Below are 13,786 nucleotides of genomic sequence, written 5' to 3'. Positions count from 1 at the left end.
ATCTGGCACCCATAAGGGTCAGTGCACAGATGGCTGGAGGATGAGGCAGGCAGGCAGTGCCTCCCCATCAGTTACTGCACGTCCACGCGCTACAGCAGCACTCAGTCCACCCTGGTGTAACGATGGGGAAATGGCCAGACCCTGCGGGCACCACAGGCTCCCCATGCTTTTGGGGCATCACTAGTTGCAGAGTTACAGGGCAGACAGTGTTTCCCTGTGCAGTTCTGGGAAGGTGGAGAGGCAGCTCCCCGAGCCTGGGGGAAGCAGCCAGCAGGGCGTAGGAGCCACGAGAGCAAGTGTCCCAAAACCGTGCTGCAGGGCTGAGCCCTGCTCCGCTTCCCACAGAAGCCCTGGGACAGGGTGGGGGGAGGCAATGCCAGCCTGCCCCCACTGTCTCAAGCAGCCCAGGCCCCGGCACAGCAGCTGCCAGCCCCGAGCATCCTGCAGCGCACAGAGGAGCAGCCATGCCAGTGCTTGGGGAAGGGCATGCCGCACCAGGCCAGCTGTGAGGTGGAGGCCGAGCTGCAAGCACTGCAGAAGCAAGCAGCCAGCAGCAAAGCTGAGCAGGCACAGAGCAGGTAGGCAGGCCCTGAGGCTGGCTGTCCCTGGCACAGCCAGAGCCCAGCCAGGGTTCTGCCTGCGCCCACTCCATCAAGGGAGGGCAGCCTGGGGCTGCCACAGCTCAGACTGTGCCCTTGGCCGCAGGGAGCTGGCAGCGTGGCTCCAGGCAGAGCTGAGCCAGTGGCAGTGGAAACAGCAGGTGACCCTTGAGCAGGCGCTGCAACACATGCACGCTGCGGCCCATGCTGAAGAGAAGCTGCAGAGGAGCCAGGAACAGCTCCAAGCCCTGAGGGAGCAGGTAGGTAGTGGGCAAGACCTGCCGTGGGGTCCCTCCGTCAGCTTGGCCCCAGTCTCCCCTGCCCCCATGGATAACCCAGGGCCTGCCCAGTGCCAGGAGCAGGCTACAGCACCCTGGGAGCTGCAAGGGGAGCTGTGCTGTCAGCAGGACGGGAAGGAAAAGCTCTAGCAAGAGCTGCAGCAGGCAAAGGAGCGGATGAGCACCCTCAAGAGAGAGAATAAATCCCTGCAGCAAAGCCTGTGCTGCAGGAGTGGGCAGTGAGCTGGGATCGGCAGCAGGAGAGAGGGTACAGACCTCGCTCTGGCAGGAAGTGGCACTGGCACAGCAATGCAGCACCCACTAACGCATTGCCTTCTCTGCAGCTGGGGGCACAGGAGGAGCAGAGCCGGGGCCTGCGGCACAGCCTGGCTTGGCTGCAGGAGGAGCTGGGAGCCACCCAGGCCCGGGAGCAGCAAAGTCTGCAGCAGCTTAGCAGAGCCAAGGAGACCATCCAAGAGCTGCACCAAGAAGTGGCCTCCAACAGAAAGCACCTGGCAGAGCTGCTGCAGCAGGTGAGGGCAGGGACAGGACAGCCCTAAGACGCAGCCAGCCACCATGCAGCCCTCACTGCCGGAGCAGCAAAGCGCTGCAGAGAGCCCTCTCCTCCTTCTGGGCAGCACTAGCCCCGGGGGGGAGCCCCAGCATGCCCACGGCTTGGCCAGCCACCCTCCCTGCCCCACAACTTCACGTGCAGGTGCAGGACATGGCCACCCTGCAGGCAGAGCTGGCCCAAGCCCAGCAAGAGAAATCCAAGCAGGAAGAGAAGATTGCAGCCTACGAGGAACAGAGGCAGCAGCTCCACTGGGAGCTGAGGAAGCTGCAGGGGTCCCAGGAGCAGAGCAAGCAGGAGGTAAGCGTGTCCCACGCCTTCCCACAGGGCACCCCGAGTCTGTGCTCAGCCTGTCTCACTGCCTCTCTGTGCCGCCGGCAGGCCCACTCCCTCCAGGAGAGGCTGCAGGAGCTGAGCAGCCGAGCCCAACACTGGCAGCAGCTACACCAGGACAGCGAGCGAGCGCTGGCTAGGCGAGAAGAGGAGCTGGTTGTTTGCAAGGTGGAGCTGGCTTTCCTCAAGGAAGAGCTCAGCAAGGCCACGGAGCAGGTGCAGGATAGAAACAGGCAGTACCACAGCCCAAGGACAGGAGCGCAGGCACCAGGGGACGACAGATCCTGGTCCACAGGCAGGGGGGAGGCGGAGAGGACAGGACAGGGGACAGCATACTGCCGATCCCAGGCCACCGAGGGAGGAGGCTGTGGGTCTGGCGGCAGCAGCAGCAGCAGGGCTGAACATCTTGTTCTCCTTAAACTAGCCCTCTTTGCTCTGTTGCTAGAAAGCAGCCCCTCAGCATGGAACTGCCATGTTACGGCAGAAGGTCACAGCCAGTAGTGCCGAGGTAACGGTTCTTCTCCAGAGCAGCTCTCCCGAGGAACCGGCGTCTCCAGACCCTCTGCTCAGCCCCAAAGGCTGCTGCCCCAGCACAGCCTGATTTCTCCAACTGCCTCCAGTCCTGGGCTCATAGAGGCTGAGAAGAGCAGCGACATGCTGGTTCACACATGTCATTCTTTCCAGGTAGAAACCCTGCGCTCTTCCCACGCTCTGGCATGCTCTGACAGCAGCAGGCCGCACAAGGAGCTGGAGCTGGTCAACATCAACCAGTACATGAAGGAGCAGATGTGAGTGAGAAGCCTTACCAGAGTAGAGAGGGGCAGGTGGCTGCCTTCTCCTCACACCGACTCACTCAGCTCACGCCTTGTTTTCAGGGAGTCAAATGAGAAACTAGCGCACAAGATCCAGCGGCAAATCAAGCAGACCGCAGAGCTGACAGGCAAAAAGGAGTAAGTGGTGAAGAGGGGGAGTAGGGCTGAGCTCGCCGCACCCAGCAGTTACTGCTGCCGGCAGGGGTGTATGGGACAGATGGACAACTGCTGGGCTGGCCGGCAGATCAGGATTGTCTCTGCACCACTGCATCACCTCATCTCCCCTGCCTTTCCTCCAGGCATCTTCAAGACACACTGGGCAGAACACAGGAGGAAAACACGTACCTCACGGTCAGAACACATGAGCAGCACCACAAGTGTGAGCAGCTGAAGGTGAGCAGAATTCCTGGCGCAGCCTGGCCTGAAACAGGGCTGGGCCGATGCTCTTATGTGTACAGGGACAACTGGGCGCTGGCTGCCTGCCCAGGGCACGGGTTGTGGGAGAACTGCCTTCGCAGTAGTATGGGCCAGGGCTGGGCCAGGGCCAGGTTGTCTTTGCCCTCTAGGTCAGTGTAATTCTGTGCCTTGTCCCAGGCTCTACAGGGCAACAACTTGACAGTACCAGCCCTGCACGACTGTGGGAGGCAGGGCTGCCTCCACCCAGCACTCGCCTCCAGGACAAGAAGCAGCGCAAACCAAAGCAAGGATTAGACTGACAACCTTTAAACAAATAAAATTCTTTCTGTTCTGTAGCAAAAGTAGTGCCAAGCACCAAAGCCTTCCTGGGCCACAAGCTGTAGAGCACCTCACAGAGTACAGTGATCAGAGGAGCTGGGCACTCTCCCAAGACTCAGCTGCTCCTGGAAGTCTTTAAGCCTCAAAGCAACAGGCACTGCCTTCTCAGAGGCCAAAGCGGGCTGGGGTGCGTCGTGGCGTCAGGGGCTCCCCCTGCTCCTTCCGCCCAGGGGTGTAGATTTTAGTAGATCTGCCAGGAGAGGACAAGGGTGATTAGTGGAATATGCAACCTTTCCCTGCACCAGAACACCCATGGGGAAGTTGGGATCCTCCACGCAGCTCACTACTCCTGCTCTTAAGCAGGCAACCCACGGCCAGGTAGGGCCAGCACCTACCTTGCACTGCCCAGTGGGTTACGGCGCTCCTGCTCCTCCCGGCGGGCACGCAGCTGCTCCTCAGCCAAAGCCATCTCCTCCTCCATGGCAGACACTTCCTCCTTGGCACGGCGGCGGTTCTCCTGGAGCAAGGCAGCAGCAGGTCAGGGACAGGCAGAGGGCTGGCCAGCAGCAGACTCTCTGCAGGCCCGCAGGCCTGTTCCCTCCACGTCAAAACACGCACGCACACACTGCACTAGAACAGGCATGCAGCGGGCCTGCTGTCTGCCACCTCGTCCTGGACAGGAGACTCACCTGGCGTGACTTGCCAGCATGTTTGATGCTGTAGAACATGGGGCCCAGCTCCGCCAGCCACTCTCCATCCACAGCAGTGACACACTGCATGTACTCCTGCAGGGACAGAAGGACAGACCACGGTAGCCGGATGGCACTCTGGGGGCCCGGGCACCATTTCCAGAGCCACGGCAGCTCCCTCCCTCCCCCACTTGCTGATGGCACCTCTCCGGCTGGGACTATACCCCTTCCAGACAATTCCTCCTGGCCTCAGAAGCTGCTATGGGCTGGACTTGGTGAGACCGCAAAGAGGTTCAAACACGTCCCACATAGGCCAGAAAAAAATATTAGGAAAGGGACAAACAGGACGCTGCAGATGACACAGACATGCCTAGTTGGTATAGATGAGAAAGGCTGAGAACTGCCCTTCTGACAGATCCCAGCATCCCAGCAGAGGCCTCCCATCTCCCTCAGAGCACTCCTCACCCTTCTTGCTAGCCCTCAGCTCAAGCTCACCTTGGTGGTCATGACCAACTCATGATACACGATGTAGTCTGGTGTGTAGCCCATGCCAAACAGAGAGCTCGTGGGGTGCAGGTGGCAGGGCATGCCAGTGCGGATGTTCACATACTCCCCAATGCCCTGCAGAGAGAAGCGTGGTTAGCCCGCCTGTTCCCAGCCAGGGCCTCTCAGCCCCCAGACTAGCACAGACACCTCTCACCTTCAGCTTTGCAGCTTGATGGAAATATGCAGCACAGATGCACTTCCTGACAACATCCCAGTCGGTACCACAGGACGCTAGGCTCATCCGCTGCTGCACCATAATGTCCTTGAGCTGGGCACGCACCTCCCGCACCTGCAGAGGTGTGTGGCAGTCAGATCCCTCTCCTGCGCAAGGCTCCCTCCCCCAGCCTCATTGCCGCAGCCTCACCTTCCGCATGGCCTTGGCATGGATGAAGTGCTGGTTGCACCACAGTGTAGAATAGCTGTTGTTCTTCCACTGCAGGTAAACATTCAGGTAAGTCAAGTGATCGCTCTCTGGAACAGCAAATTTCTCCCGCACTTGGTCACTCTCCTCCTCTCGGCCCTGAAGGGTGAGCAAAGAACACAGGTTAGTCAAAGGGCAGGGGAAGGCCCCAAACTGCTGAAAGAGCAAACGGTACCTTAGGCCGATAGAAGATGGCAGGCACAGACAACATGGAGACAATGAGCAAGATCTCAGAGCTGCAACCCATGTCGCAGGAGACAATGAGCATTTTGGAGAGTGCAGGATCCAGTGGGAACTCCACCATGAGACGTCCTGTTGAGGTCAGACCACCTGTAGGAACAGCACAGGGATCAGCAGCTGGGCAGGTCCCAGTCCCATGGGCTGACAGCTTGCCCCAGCAGCCAGTACCTGTGTTATCCAGGGCCCCCAGGATCCACAGCTGGTACATGGAGTTCAGCATGTTGTCCTCAGGGGGCGGGTCCATGAAGTGGAACTGCAGCAGGTCCTGCACACCCAGGGACTTGAGCAAAAGCACTACGTTGGCAAGGTTGGTGCGCTGGATCTCGGGCACCGTGGTTGTCAGCAGCTCGTTCTTGTAGGCACTCTGGGTGTAGAGCCTGTGGAACAGACACCAAGAGCACGCTCCTCCCCTTCAGCCCACTGTGTTCCTTCCTGACTCACCAGCCGTTGCCCAACCCAGCCAGGCATGGCACGGGGCAGCAACTCTGCCAGGCCAGCCAGCAGGACCCAGGGAGGAACCTCCACCCTGGCCAAAGCGCGGCCTCCCCAGCACATAAGGGTGCCTGGGCTGCAGAGCAGCGTACGCCCCTCTCGAGCACAGTCCTTCCCTGGGCACAGAGCATTCTCAAAGCAAAGCCGTGAGAAAGCTGCCTTTGGCTTGGCTGTTATCCTGACAGCATCAAGGGCGGAACAGCCACAAGCGAAGATGGGCAAGGGAAGAAACTGGAGCATATCCTTTCCTCTGCAGAGGCACTGGGTCCAAAAGAGAAGGCCTCAAGGCCTGCCTACTGCCCTCATTCCCCCAGAAGTTCAAGATAATGAACAGCTCCAGTGAGAAAAAGAGATATATAACCTGATGCCAAGCTGCAGGTACGACAGGAACAGGAACACCGGTGACGTGCCTACCTGAAGCAGTGGCCTGGGCCTGTTCGGCCAGCTCGGCCTGCCCTCTGATTGGCATTGGCTTGACTGATGGGGTAGATCTGCAGCGCATCCATACCGATGCGGGGGTTGAAAACCTGCAGGGCACAAGAAGAACAGACTGAAGTAGGAGGAAGGCTGGGTCACTACCATGAGTCCCTCAACCCAACCCCACAGATCGCAAACAGTACAGGAAATCTTGGCTTACCTTCAGCTTGCAGTAGCCCGAGTCAATCACAAACATGATGCCGTCCACTGTCAGTGAGGTCTCCGCAATGTTAGTGGCAACAATGCACTTCCTGACCCCATCCGGAGCCTGCAAGCATACTGCACATCAGTCAAATCCCTGGGCGAGGGCCTCTGCACCACTGAGGAAGAGTGCAGAGCAGCAATACAGAACCCAGGAGGACAGGGGTGACTCTTGGGAAGTTGAGGGGGGTCCATGCTTTCTCTCACCCTCCACATGCAATACAAAAGGCATGTCTGCACCTCTCACTCATGCTCAGTAGTCTGCCCTGCACTGGTTTCCCCTGTCCCCACTCCTATCACAGAGCACACATCAGCACCTTCTGGAAGATCTTGGCCTGCAAGTCCGACGGTAACTGGGAATAGATAGGCAGTACAGCAAGAGCAGGCGCCTTCTCCAGCTCCTCGAGGTGCTCCACAATTTGCTCTGAGGTCACCTAGACACAAAGAGGGGCGTAAACATAAGATTAAAACAACAAGGGGGCAGGACAGTGCCGGCCCTTCCAGCTCACCTCTATGTCCTCCTGGCCAGGCATGAAGACGAGGATGTCTCCAGGAGCACCAGACAAATGGACCTGCAGGGCTTGTTTCACTGCAGCCTCCACATAATCCTCTTGCGGGGTCTGAAAGGCACAGCCCAGGTTACAGATGCCAATAATCTCACCTGCCCCATCCTGCGTGCAGGATGCATCATAGCACAGCTACTCCTCCCCTATCCTTTCTGTCCACCACAGAGTACCGTACACCCAAGTCACAACCCCCTCCTGTCACAACAGGACTTCCCTCTGCAACGTTGACCATACCTTGCTGAAAAGAATATCGACAGGGAAAGTGCGCCCAGGAATGTGGAAAATGGGAACGTTCCCAAAGAAGGAGGCAAACTTGTCTGCATCCATGGTGGCCGAGGTGACAACAAGCTTCAGATCTGAGCGTCGGGCCACCACCTAGAAAGCAGATGAAAGGAACAATAAGGAAGGGGCATTTGTGTATGGCTGCAGGCTGCTTCCATTACTACTGAGACAACAGCACAGGAGAGAGCTTCTGCTGTACTCTAGAGGCACTGGCCACTAGTGCGAGGGAACACAGATGCTATATGATCTGCGCAGTTAAAAAGACCTGCCAACCTCGGACCAGGAAGCCTTAAGCCAGCAAAGATCTCTGTACCTAGAGTTTCTGACAGTTAGCCAGCAAGCCTCTGGCAGCGCTTAGGCACTAGGGGAGATTTAACCCCCCAGAACCAGGGAGCAGGATGCTGGAGCAGCAAGTGCAGACAGAGATGTGGCAGCTCTGCTTCCCTCTCCCAGACCTGGTAGAGAAGGGCTGTCCCTGCCAATACTCTGCTTTTAGACCAGCTCACGTGCCCTGTGCTGCTGTGCTCTAGTCCAGGCTCACACACACCTCCCGAAGCAGGCCAAAGAGCACATCAGTATTGAGGGAGCGCTCGTGTGCCTCATCCATGATGATAGCACTGTAGTTGTCCAGGTCAGCCTCCCGCAGTGACTCACGAAGAAGGATCCCATCTGTCATGTATTTGATCACTGTGTTCTCCGACGTGCAGTCCTCAAAGCGGATGGCATAGCCCACCTGGGAGGGCAGAGATACCAGCAAGTTTTCCAACAGCCCCGTGCACTCACTGCCATCAGGCTGCACCCCTGCACCCACTGCCAGACTCACCTCCTCTCCCAGACGCACCCCCATCTCTTCACTGACCCGCTTGGCAACTGACATGGCCGCCACTCTGCGGGGCTGGGTGCAGCCGATCATGCCATAGTCTGTGTAGCCATCCTCATGGAGGTACTGTGTCAGCTGAGTCGTCTTCCCACTCCCCGTCTCCCCCACCACAATCACAATGCTGTTGTCTCTGATGAAAGGGAAAAAGTATTTCTTCATAAACCACAAAGAAGGGCTTTTGCATTCACAGCCCTGGCTGGCCACCCAAATGTCATCCTACTCGGGCAGGAGAGCTGCCACCAACCACACAGAGCAACGGGCTTTGTTTCCGGAGGGTACAGCTTCCAAACGGGCTGTCTGTCTAGGAGAATTTCTCACTTGGGTTCCCAAGATGTAGGCCAATGCCCTGGGGATGCTCTGTGACCAGCTCCCTAGCAGCCATACCTGAGGATGGAGAGCAGCTCCTGCTGCACAGCAAAGATGGGCAGATATTGTCTCTGCTCCAGGATTGATTTCTTCTTGGCGAACTCACTGCTGGCTTCACTTTTTTCTTTCATGTGTTCGGCAAACTTCTGCTCAGTCCTAAGGAAACACCAGAAGTCCTGAAACTGCCTCTCCACACACTTTGCTACGCCTACAGCCCCCGTCACCGGCTGAGCAGGAGTAATTCAAAGCAAGCTCCTACCTGTAATCCACTTTGCCATCTTCTGTCACCATCTCGTCCTTCTCCTCCTCTTTCTTGATCCCCATTATGTCTCCCAGTTTTGTGCCTGCCAGCTCCCAGTGCTTATGCTGAGCCTGGAAGGACAGAGCGCCACATAACTTTGCCACAGCAAGCACTGACAAATCACTCTTCTCCAATCCTACTCATAAGACTAGGAAAGCATATTAGCCCCACAATTCCCCAATGCTACAACGCAGAACACACGCCCCATTCCTACATCAAGTCCCCCTCTTCCAAGTGAACTGGAGCAGAGCTTTTAGACACGCTCTGGATACAGAGACTTCAGGCACAGGATGACCAACCGCCTCTTAAGAAAATGGTTCCAGCTGCTGACCCTTCCGTTGAATTTGAACTTAAACCTACACAAATCTGAACCAGAGATAATCTTCCTGCTCTTGACAGGTGCTCACATGCCTCTCCTCCACCTTCCTGTTTGCTCTTGCCTCTGATATCAGTTTAGCTTCCGCCTCCATTCCACTCATAGTATACGTAGCTCAAATCCAGCTCAGTTTCAATTTACAAGGAACACATCTGTGCTTTCCCCACACCCATCACACAAGCTTTAGAGAAAGTCCCTAGAAAACACCCCCAAAAACTAATATGCTACCTTACTGCATACTCCTCCTCAAAACTCTTCTGCTGAGACATGACAAGATATATCCTGCTGCCGTACTGACTGCTGACTGTCCCTAAGCTACCTTGCATTATTCCACCTGCTCTCTTCTCCCATGATCCGAATGCCCTTTGGATCAGACTCCTCTGCACCAGTGCACAGTGATTCATGTCCCAGGCGGTGCCTGAGGAAATCACATCACAGCAGCTGCTTATGAGCTGGGCTGCCAGGATATCCCAGGTCATTAAAATACAAACTCCTTATCGCCACTGCCACCAAAGCCTGTGTTCTGCACAGTCCAAACAAAGGCTGTGAGGCGCTACATAAAATGCGTACAGTGGGGTTGTAAGCCACAAGGTCACAGCATACCCTCTTACGCTCCTTTTGCTCCCTGTGCTTGCGCACCAATTGGCTGCCTTTCCGGGCTATGATGGCCAAATCTGAGGTGGCATCCTTGACCGGGATGACTGGCTCCGGCTAGAGGAAAGAGGTATTGCTTCAGCACAGAGAGCTAACACTTGCGGGGCTCCCTGTCATCAGTGCCTTCAGCCGCAGGCTCTACCTGCTTGGTGAAGACAATCCTTCCATCTAGGAAAGGGGGCACCAGGTTGTGCACCAACAGATGCACTTTAGCAGAGTTATCCTCCTCAAAATCTTCGTCCACTTCAATCCGATGAACCACACCACTGGTCAGCATGCGATTCGTCTCCCAGCGCTCGTTATCCTGCAGGAAACGACATATCAGAAAATACACAGAAGCCCCACAGAAAGCCTGAGAGATCACACCAGAACACTGAGCTCAGGTCTGGGCCCCACACTGACAACAGGATGAAACTGATGGTTCCAGCCTAGGGACCCTGACAGTAAGCACTAGGGGAGAAACAGTAACTGGAAGCAGCAGGGTACGGGAACCACAGACTGGCCATATGAAGCACATGGTCAACAGGACTGTCTCCAAGGAAATGCAGGACAGACATTGTCTGCGATGCCCTGCCATACTCAGAATACGCCAGAAAACCTGGACATAATCCCGCTGATGTGCTGAGGGCAGCAGCCCACAGCGTCCACTGGACCAACAGTAGACAACCTAGTAATGTAACTCACACCCCAGAGTAGCAGGAGCATAGCTCTCTGCACTCCTGCCGCCCTGGACCCCACAATCCACCACAGTCACTCTGATTGCGAATTCTGCCCCACGCAGGAGACGCAGGGCTGCACTTTCCAGGGAACTTAACAATAGTTTCCCTGTGAGCCCTCGTTCAGTCTGGGCCAGGACACAGAGCATGCTTCTCCACCCGAGAGCGAGGGCTCAGCCTTCGCTGCCAGCAAGCGGATCTGTCACGGGGCAGCAAAACCCACACGTTCAGAGCAGCCGACCCCGCGTCTCGCCCCTACCTCATTGATCTGCCGCCGCTGCGCCGAGATGCGCTTCTGCCTCTGCTTGTGCAAGTGCTGCTCCCGCTTCTTCACGTACTCCTCGGAGGAGTAGGCCAAGGGGTTGTGAAACTCATCGTAGCCCTCATCCATCATGTACCAGTCCCGGTCAGCTTGCTGGGAGGGGAGAGGTGCAGCCCTGAGCTCCACAGGCCGGCCCGGGCAGCCCCCTGCAGCGCAGGCCCACGGAGATGCTCCCCGGGCCGGGCCCTCCCGCCGCTCCCTGCGGCCTTCCCCCCTCCTCCCGCAGCCCAGCCCAGCAGCCCCCAGCCCGCTGTGCGCCCCGCTCCTTGCCCGCCTTCAGGCTCTCACCCGCTGGTCGTCCTCCCACTGCTGCCGCTCCTCCTCCGTCTCAAAGGCAATGCCCTCCTCCCCGTCTGCACGCCGCCCTGGAGGGGGTGAGCTGGTCAGTCCGGGCGCCGGCCCGGCCGCTCCAGAGGAAATCCCACAGAGCCCGACCTTGTGCTGAGCAGGGGAAGGGGATTCCGCCGCTGCCCAGCCGAGGCAGCTCAGCCCAGGCTCCTCACCTCTCCCTCTGGACAGCCGTGGCGTGGCCCCCAAGTGTCTCCGGTCGTCAGCCCACTCATTGTATTTGTATGACGGGGTGGGCAAGGGCGTCTTGTCCGAGTACCTGCTCCTCACAGACCTGAAAAAACAGCATGAGGGAGGAACTGGTGCCCACAGCCAGGTGCTTCTCTTACACACACCCTCCTCTTTCTGCAGCTCAACAGCTCATAGCCACAGCCGCAGGCGCTGATACCTGTCCCGGTCTCTCCGGTCCGTGTCCCGCAGTGATGATGCCCGGTGGCTGCGCTCTGAGTCTCGATAGGAAGGCATGGGTGAGGGAGATTCCCACTGTGAGCGGCGGGCACTGCTGTAGCCACTATCATCTTCCTCCCAGCTGGAGCGAGACGGCGTGGCTGCATCTAGCAGAGGAGATGGGGTTTGACACCTGATGTTCAAACAGTGACCCCAGGCATCTGGAGCCACCTTACCCCTTCTAGCAAGGAGCACAGAGGGAGGGTTCCCATTTTCCCTCCCTCTCAGAGAAGGGGCTGACCCAGCGATTCCAAGCAAAATTGCCAAAGGACCACACCTCTATCGCATGGACCCAGAACAGACCCCACTGCGCAGAGATCAGCCAGATTTTCACACACACACAGCTGGCAGATTGCTCCCAGATCCAGGTCGAGCTAGGATTTTTATGCTTGCCCTAACCACAAACGTTAAAAGATACAGGCTTTTCTACCCGCACTTGTCCTGACAAAAACAGCAGGAAACAAAAAAAAGAACGAGCCCCTTCCTGTTAGGTCTCACACGAGAACTCTACCGGGTCCCACTCCTACCTTTGGGCCGATGCCTGGGGCTCTCCGGTTCGCTCCTCCTGCTGCTCCGCTCCGATGAGCCATCTCTCTCTGATCTGCTGCTGTGACGACTTCTGTCCCGCTCCTCTGCGAAAAGAAAGTAAGATCAGGTGCCCAGCGCACAAACGGGCTTCCCAAGTCCACTGCAGAAAACACCACGAACATTAGCTACGGACTACAAGCAGGCTGAGGGACAAGCCCAAACCCTAAGCAGGCAGGGTCACAAAGGTCTCTGAGCAGTTACCGCGGTCCCGTTTACGATCGTGGTCCCGATCCCTACTGCGTTCCTTCTTTCGTTCCTTCTCCTCCTTGGAGGAGGCAAAGACACCATGTTCCCGACGCTCCCTTTCCCGCTGCCGGCTGCGTTCCCAAAACTCCTCGCTGACACCCCCTGTGTAGGAAGGTGTTTCCACGTGGACAGAACGGTAATGCCTGGAAAAGCAGAGCAGAGAGGAGAAAAGCTCAAAAGCGCTGAGCGATAGCTGGCCTTTGACTTGTCTCATACAACTCTAGTTCGAACCTGTGCTATAGCGGGAGCTTATGGCTACAAGTGCTCTCTCCATCCTTTGCTAACAGCCCACCAAGCCTGCTGATGGACTGATGCGCTTCCGAGCAGGCCGCTGCCTCCAGCCATCAGGAAGCAGACAGTCTCACGACTAGGACGGCTGGTGTTTGCAGGCCTAAGGGCATCTAAAAGCACTGCTGCCCGTAATGCCTCGGGGAGGGCACCCGTGAAAGAGCTTTTCCCAGATCTCCTCAGATCTGCAGAGGTGCCCCCCCGTCCTCCCCCGAGAAGACCTCCAGACCTCCCCGCCGCACGGGAGGTTACGGCCCTGCCTGTGACGGGGCGCAGCCCCCGCGGGCACTGACAGCGCGCACACCCCACGCTCACGCCCGCTCCCCCCCGCAGGGATCCCGCGGCTGTAAAGCGCCCCGTGCCACCGCTGGCACCGGGGACCCCCCCGCAGACCCCACCTGTCCTTGCGAGCGCTCCGGCTGCTCCGATCGGCCTCCTCCTGCTCCTCCTCGTCCTCCTCGGGGCTGCCCGCCTCGTCGCGGCCCTCTTCCCAGTCCCTGTAGGAGGAGACCCGGGACCGCTTTCCGCCGGCCGCCTCCTCCTCGCGCTCCCGCCGCTTCTGGGCCGCCAACACATCCAGGCCCAGCAAGGAGACCCGCGGTGCCGGCGCCTTGAAGACGTGCTGCTCGGCGGCGGCGCTCCGCCTCCGCAGGACCAGCCCGCCGGCCTCGGCGTCCGGGCTCGTCCCCGCCAGCCGGTGCAGCGACTCCTCGCTCGCCTCGGCCATCGCCGCCGACCGCTACCCCGCCGCGCAGGGCCGGGCGGACGGGCCTCAGCGGGAGGGTAAGCGCCGGAGCGCTGCCCCGGCCCGGCCCCGCCGCCCCGCGCCCACAACGCCCACACCGGCTTGCAGTTGCCTCAGCGACCGTAAACCGGCTGCCTAAGCGCCGCCATGGCCGCCCCACAGTGCTCCGCGAGAGGAGCCACTCTAGCCACTTGCACCATAGACATAGCGGCCAGAGCCTATAGGAGGGGCAGCCACCATAGAGTCCAACCACCGCTAGACAAGACG

At 58.4% G+C, this 13,786-nt stretch overlaps 1 protein-coding gene across 1 annotated transcript; it reads right to left on the bottom strand.

The window, feature by feature from the left end:
* Positions 1 to 3,300: 3,300 nt before the first annotated feature.
* On the bottom strand, positions 3,301 to 13,587 carry DHX38 (DEAH-box helicase 38). The gene is made up of 26 exons (XM_050903952.1): positions 13,173 to 13,587; positions 12,442 to 12,629; positions 12,180 to 12,284; positions 11,594 to 11,759; positions 11,361 to 11,479; positions 11,146 to 11,222; positions 10,795 to 10,950; positions 9,962 to 10,123; positions 9,769 to 9,876; positions 8,748 to 8,860; positions 8,507 to 8,644; positions 8,066 to 8,252; positions 7,790 to 7,975; positions 7,195 to 7,335; positions 6,904 to 7,014; positions 6,712 to 6,828; positions 6,354 to 6,461; positions 6,131 to 6,243; positions 5,393 to 5,601; positions 5,160 to 5,314; positions 4,928 to 5,083; positions 4,718 to 4,852; positions 4,513 to 4,638; positions 4,018 to 4,113; positions 3,724 to 3,845; positions 3,301 to 3,578 (listed from the first exon to the last, which is right to left on the bottom strand). The coding sequence occupies exons 1-26, from the start codon at positions 13,499 to 13,501 to the stop codon at positions 3,494 to 3,496; spliced, it is 3,708 nt and encodes a 1,235-aa protein (XP_050759909.1). The 5' UTR covers positions 13,502 to 13,587; the 3' UTR covers positions 3,301 to 3,493.
* Positions 13,588 to 13,786: the final 199 nt, after the last annotated feature.

This window comes from Gymnogyps californianus, chromosome 12, assembly GCF_018139145.2.
Source record: "Gymnogyps californianus isolate 813 chromosome 12, ASM1813914v2, whole genome shotgun sequence".
Classification (NCBI taxonomy): Eukaryota; Metazoa; Chordata; class Aves; order Accipitriformes; family Cathartidae; genus Gymnogyps; species Gymnogyps californianus.
This window is presented reverse-complemented; position numbering and strand designations above follow the sequence as displayed.

Coding starts and splice junctions, on each gene's coding strand:
- DHX38 (XM_050903952.1), bottom strand. CDS start 13,501: ATGGCCGAGGCGAGCGAGGAGTCGCTGCACCGGCTGGCGGGGACGAGC. Junction 8,861..9,768: donor AGCAAAAGGAGCGTAAGAGG/GTATGCTGTGAC, acceptor CTGTCCTTCCAG/GCTCAGCATAAGCACTGGGA. Junction 6,244..6,353: donor CGGGCTACTGCAAGCTGAAG/GTAAGCCAAGAT, acceptor TGTGCCCTGCAG/GTTTTCAACCCCCGCATCGG.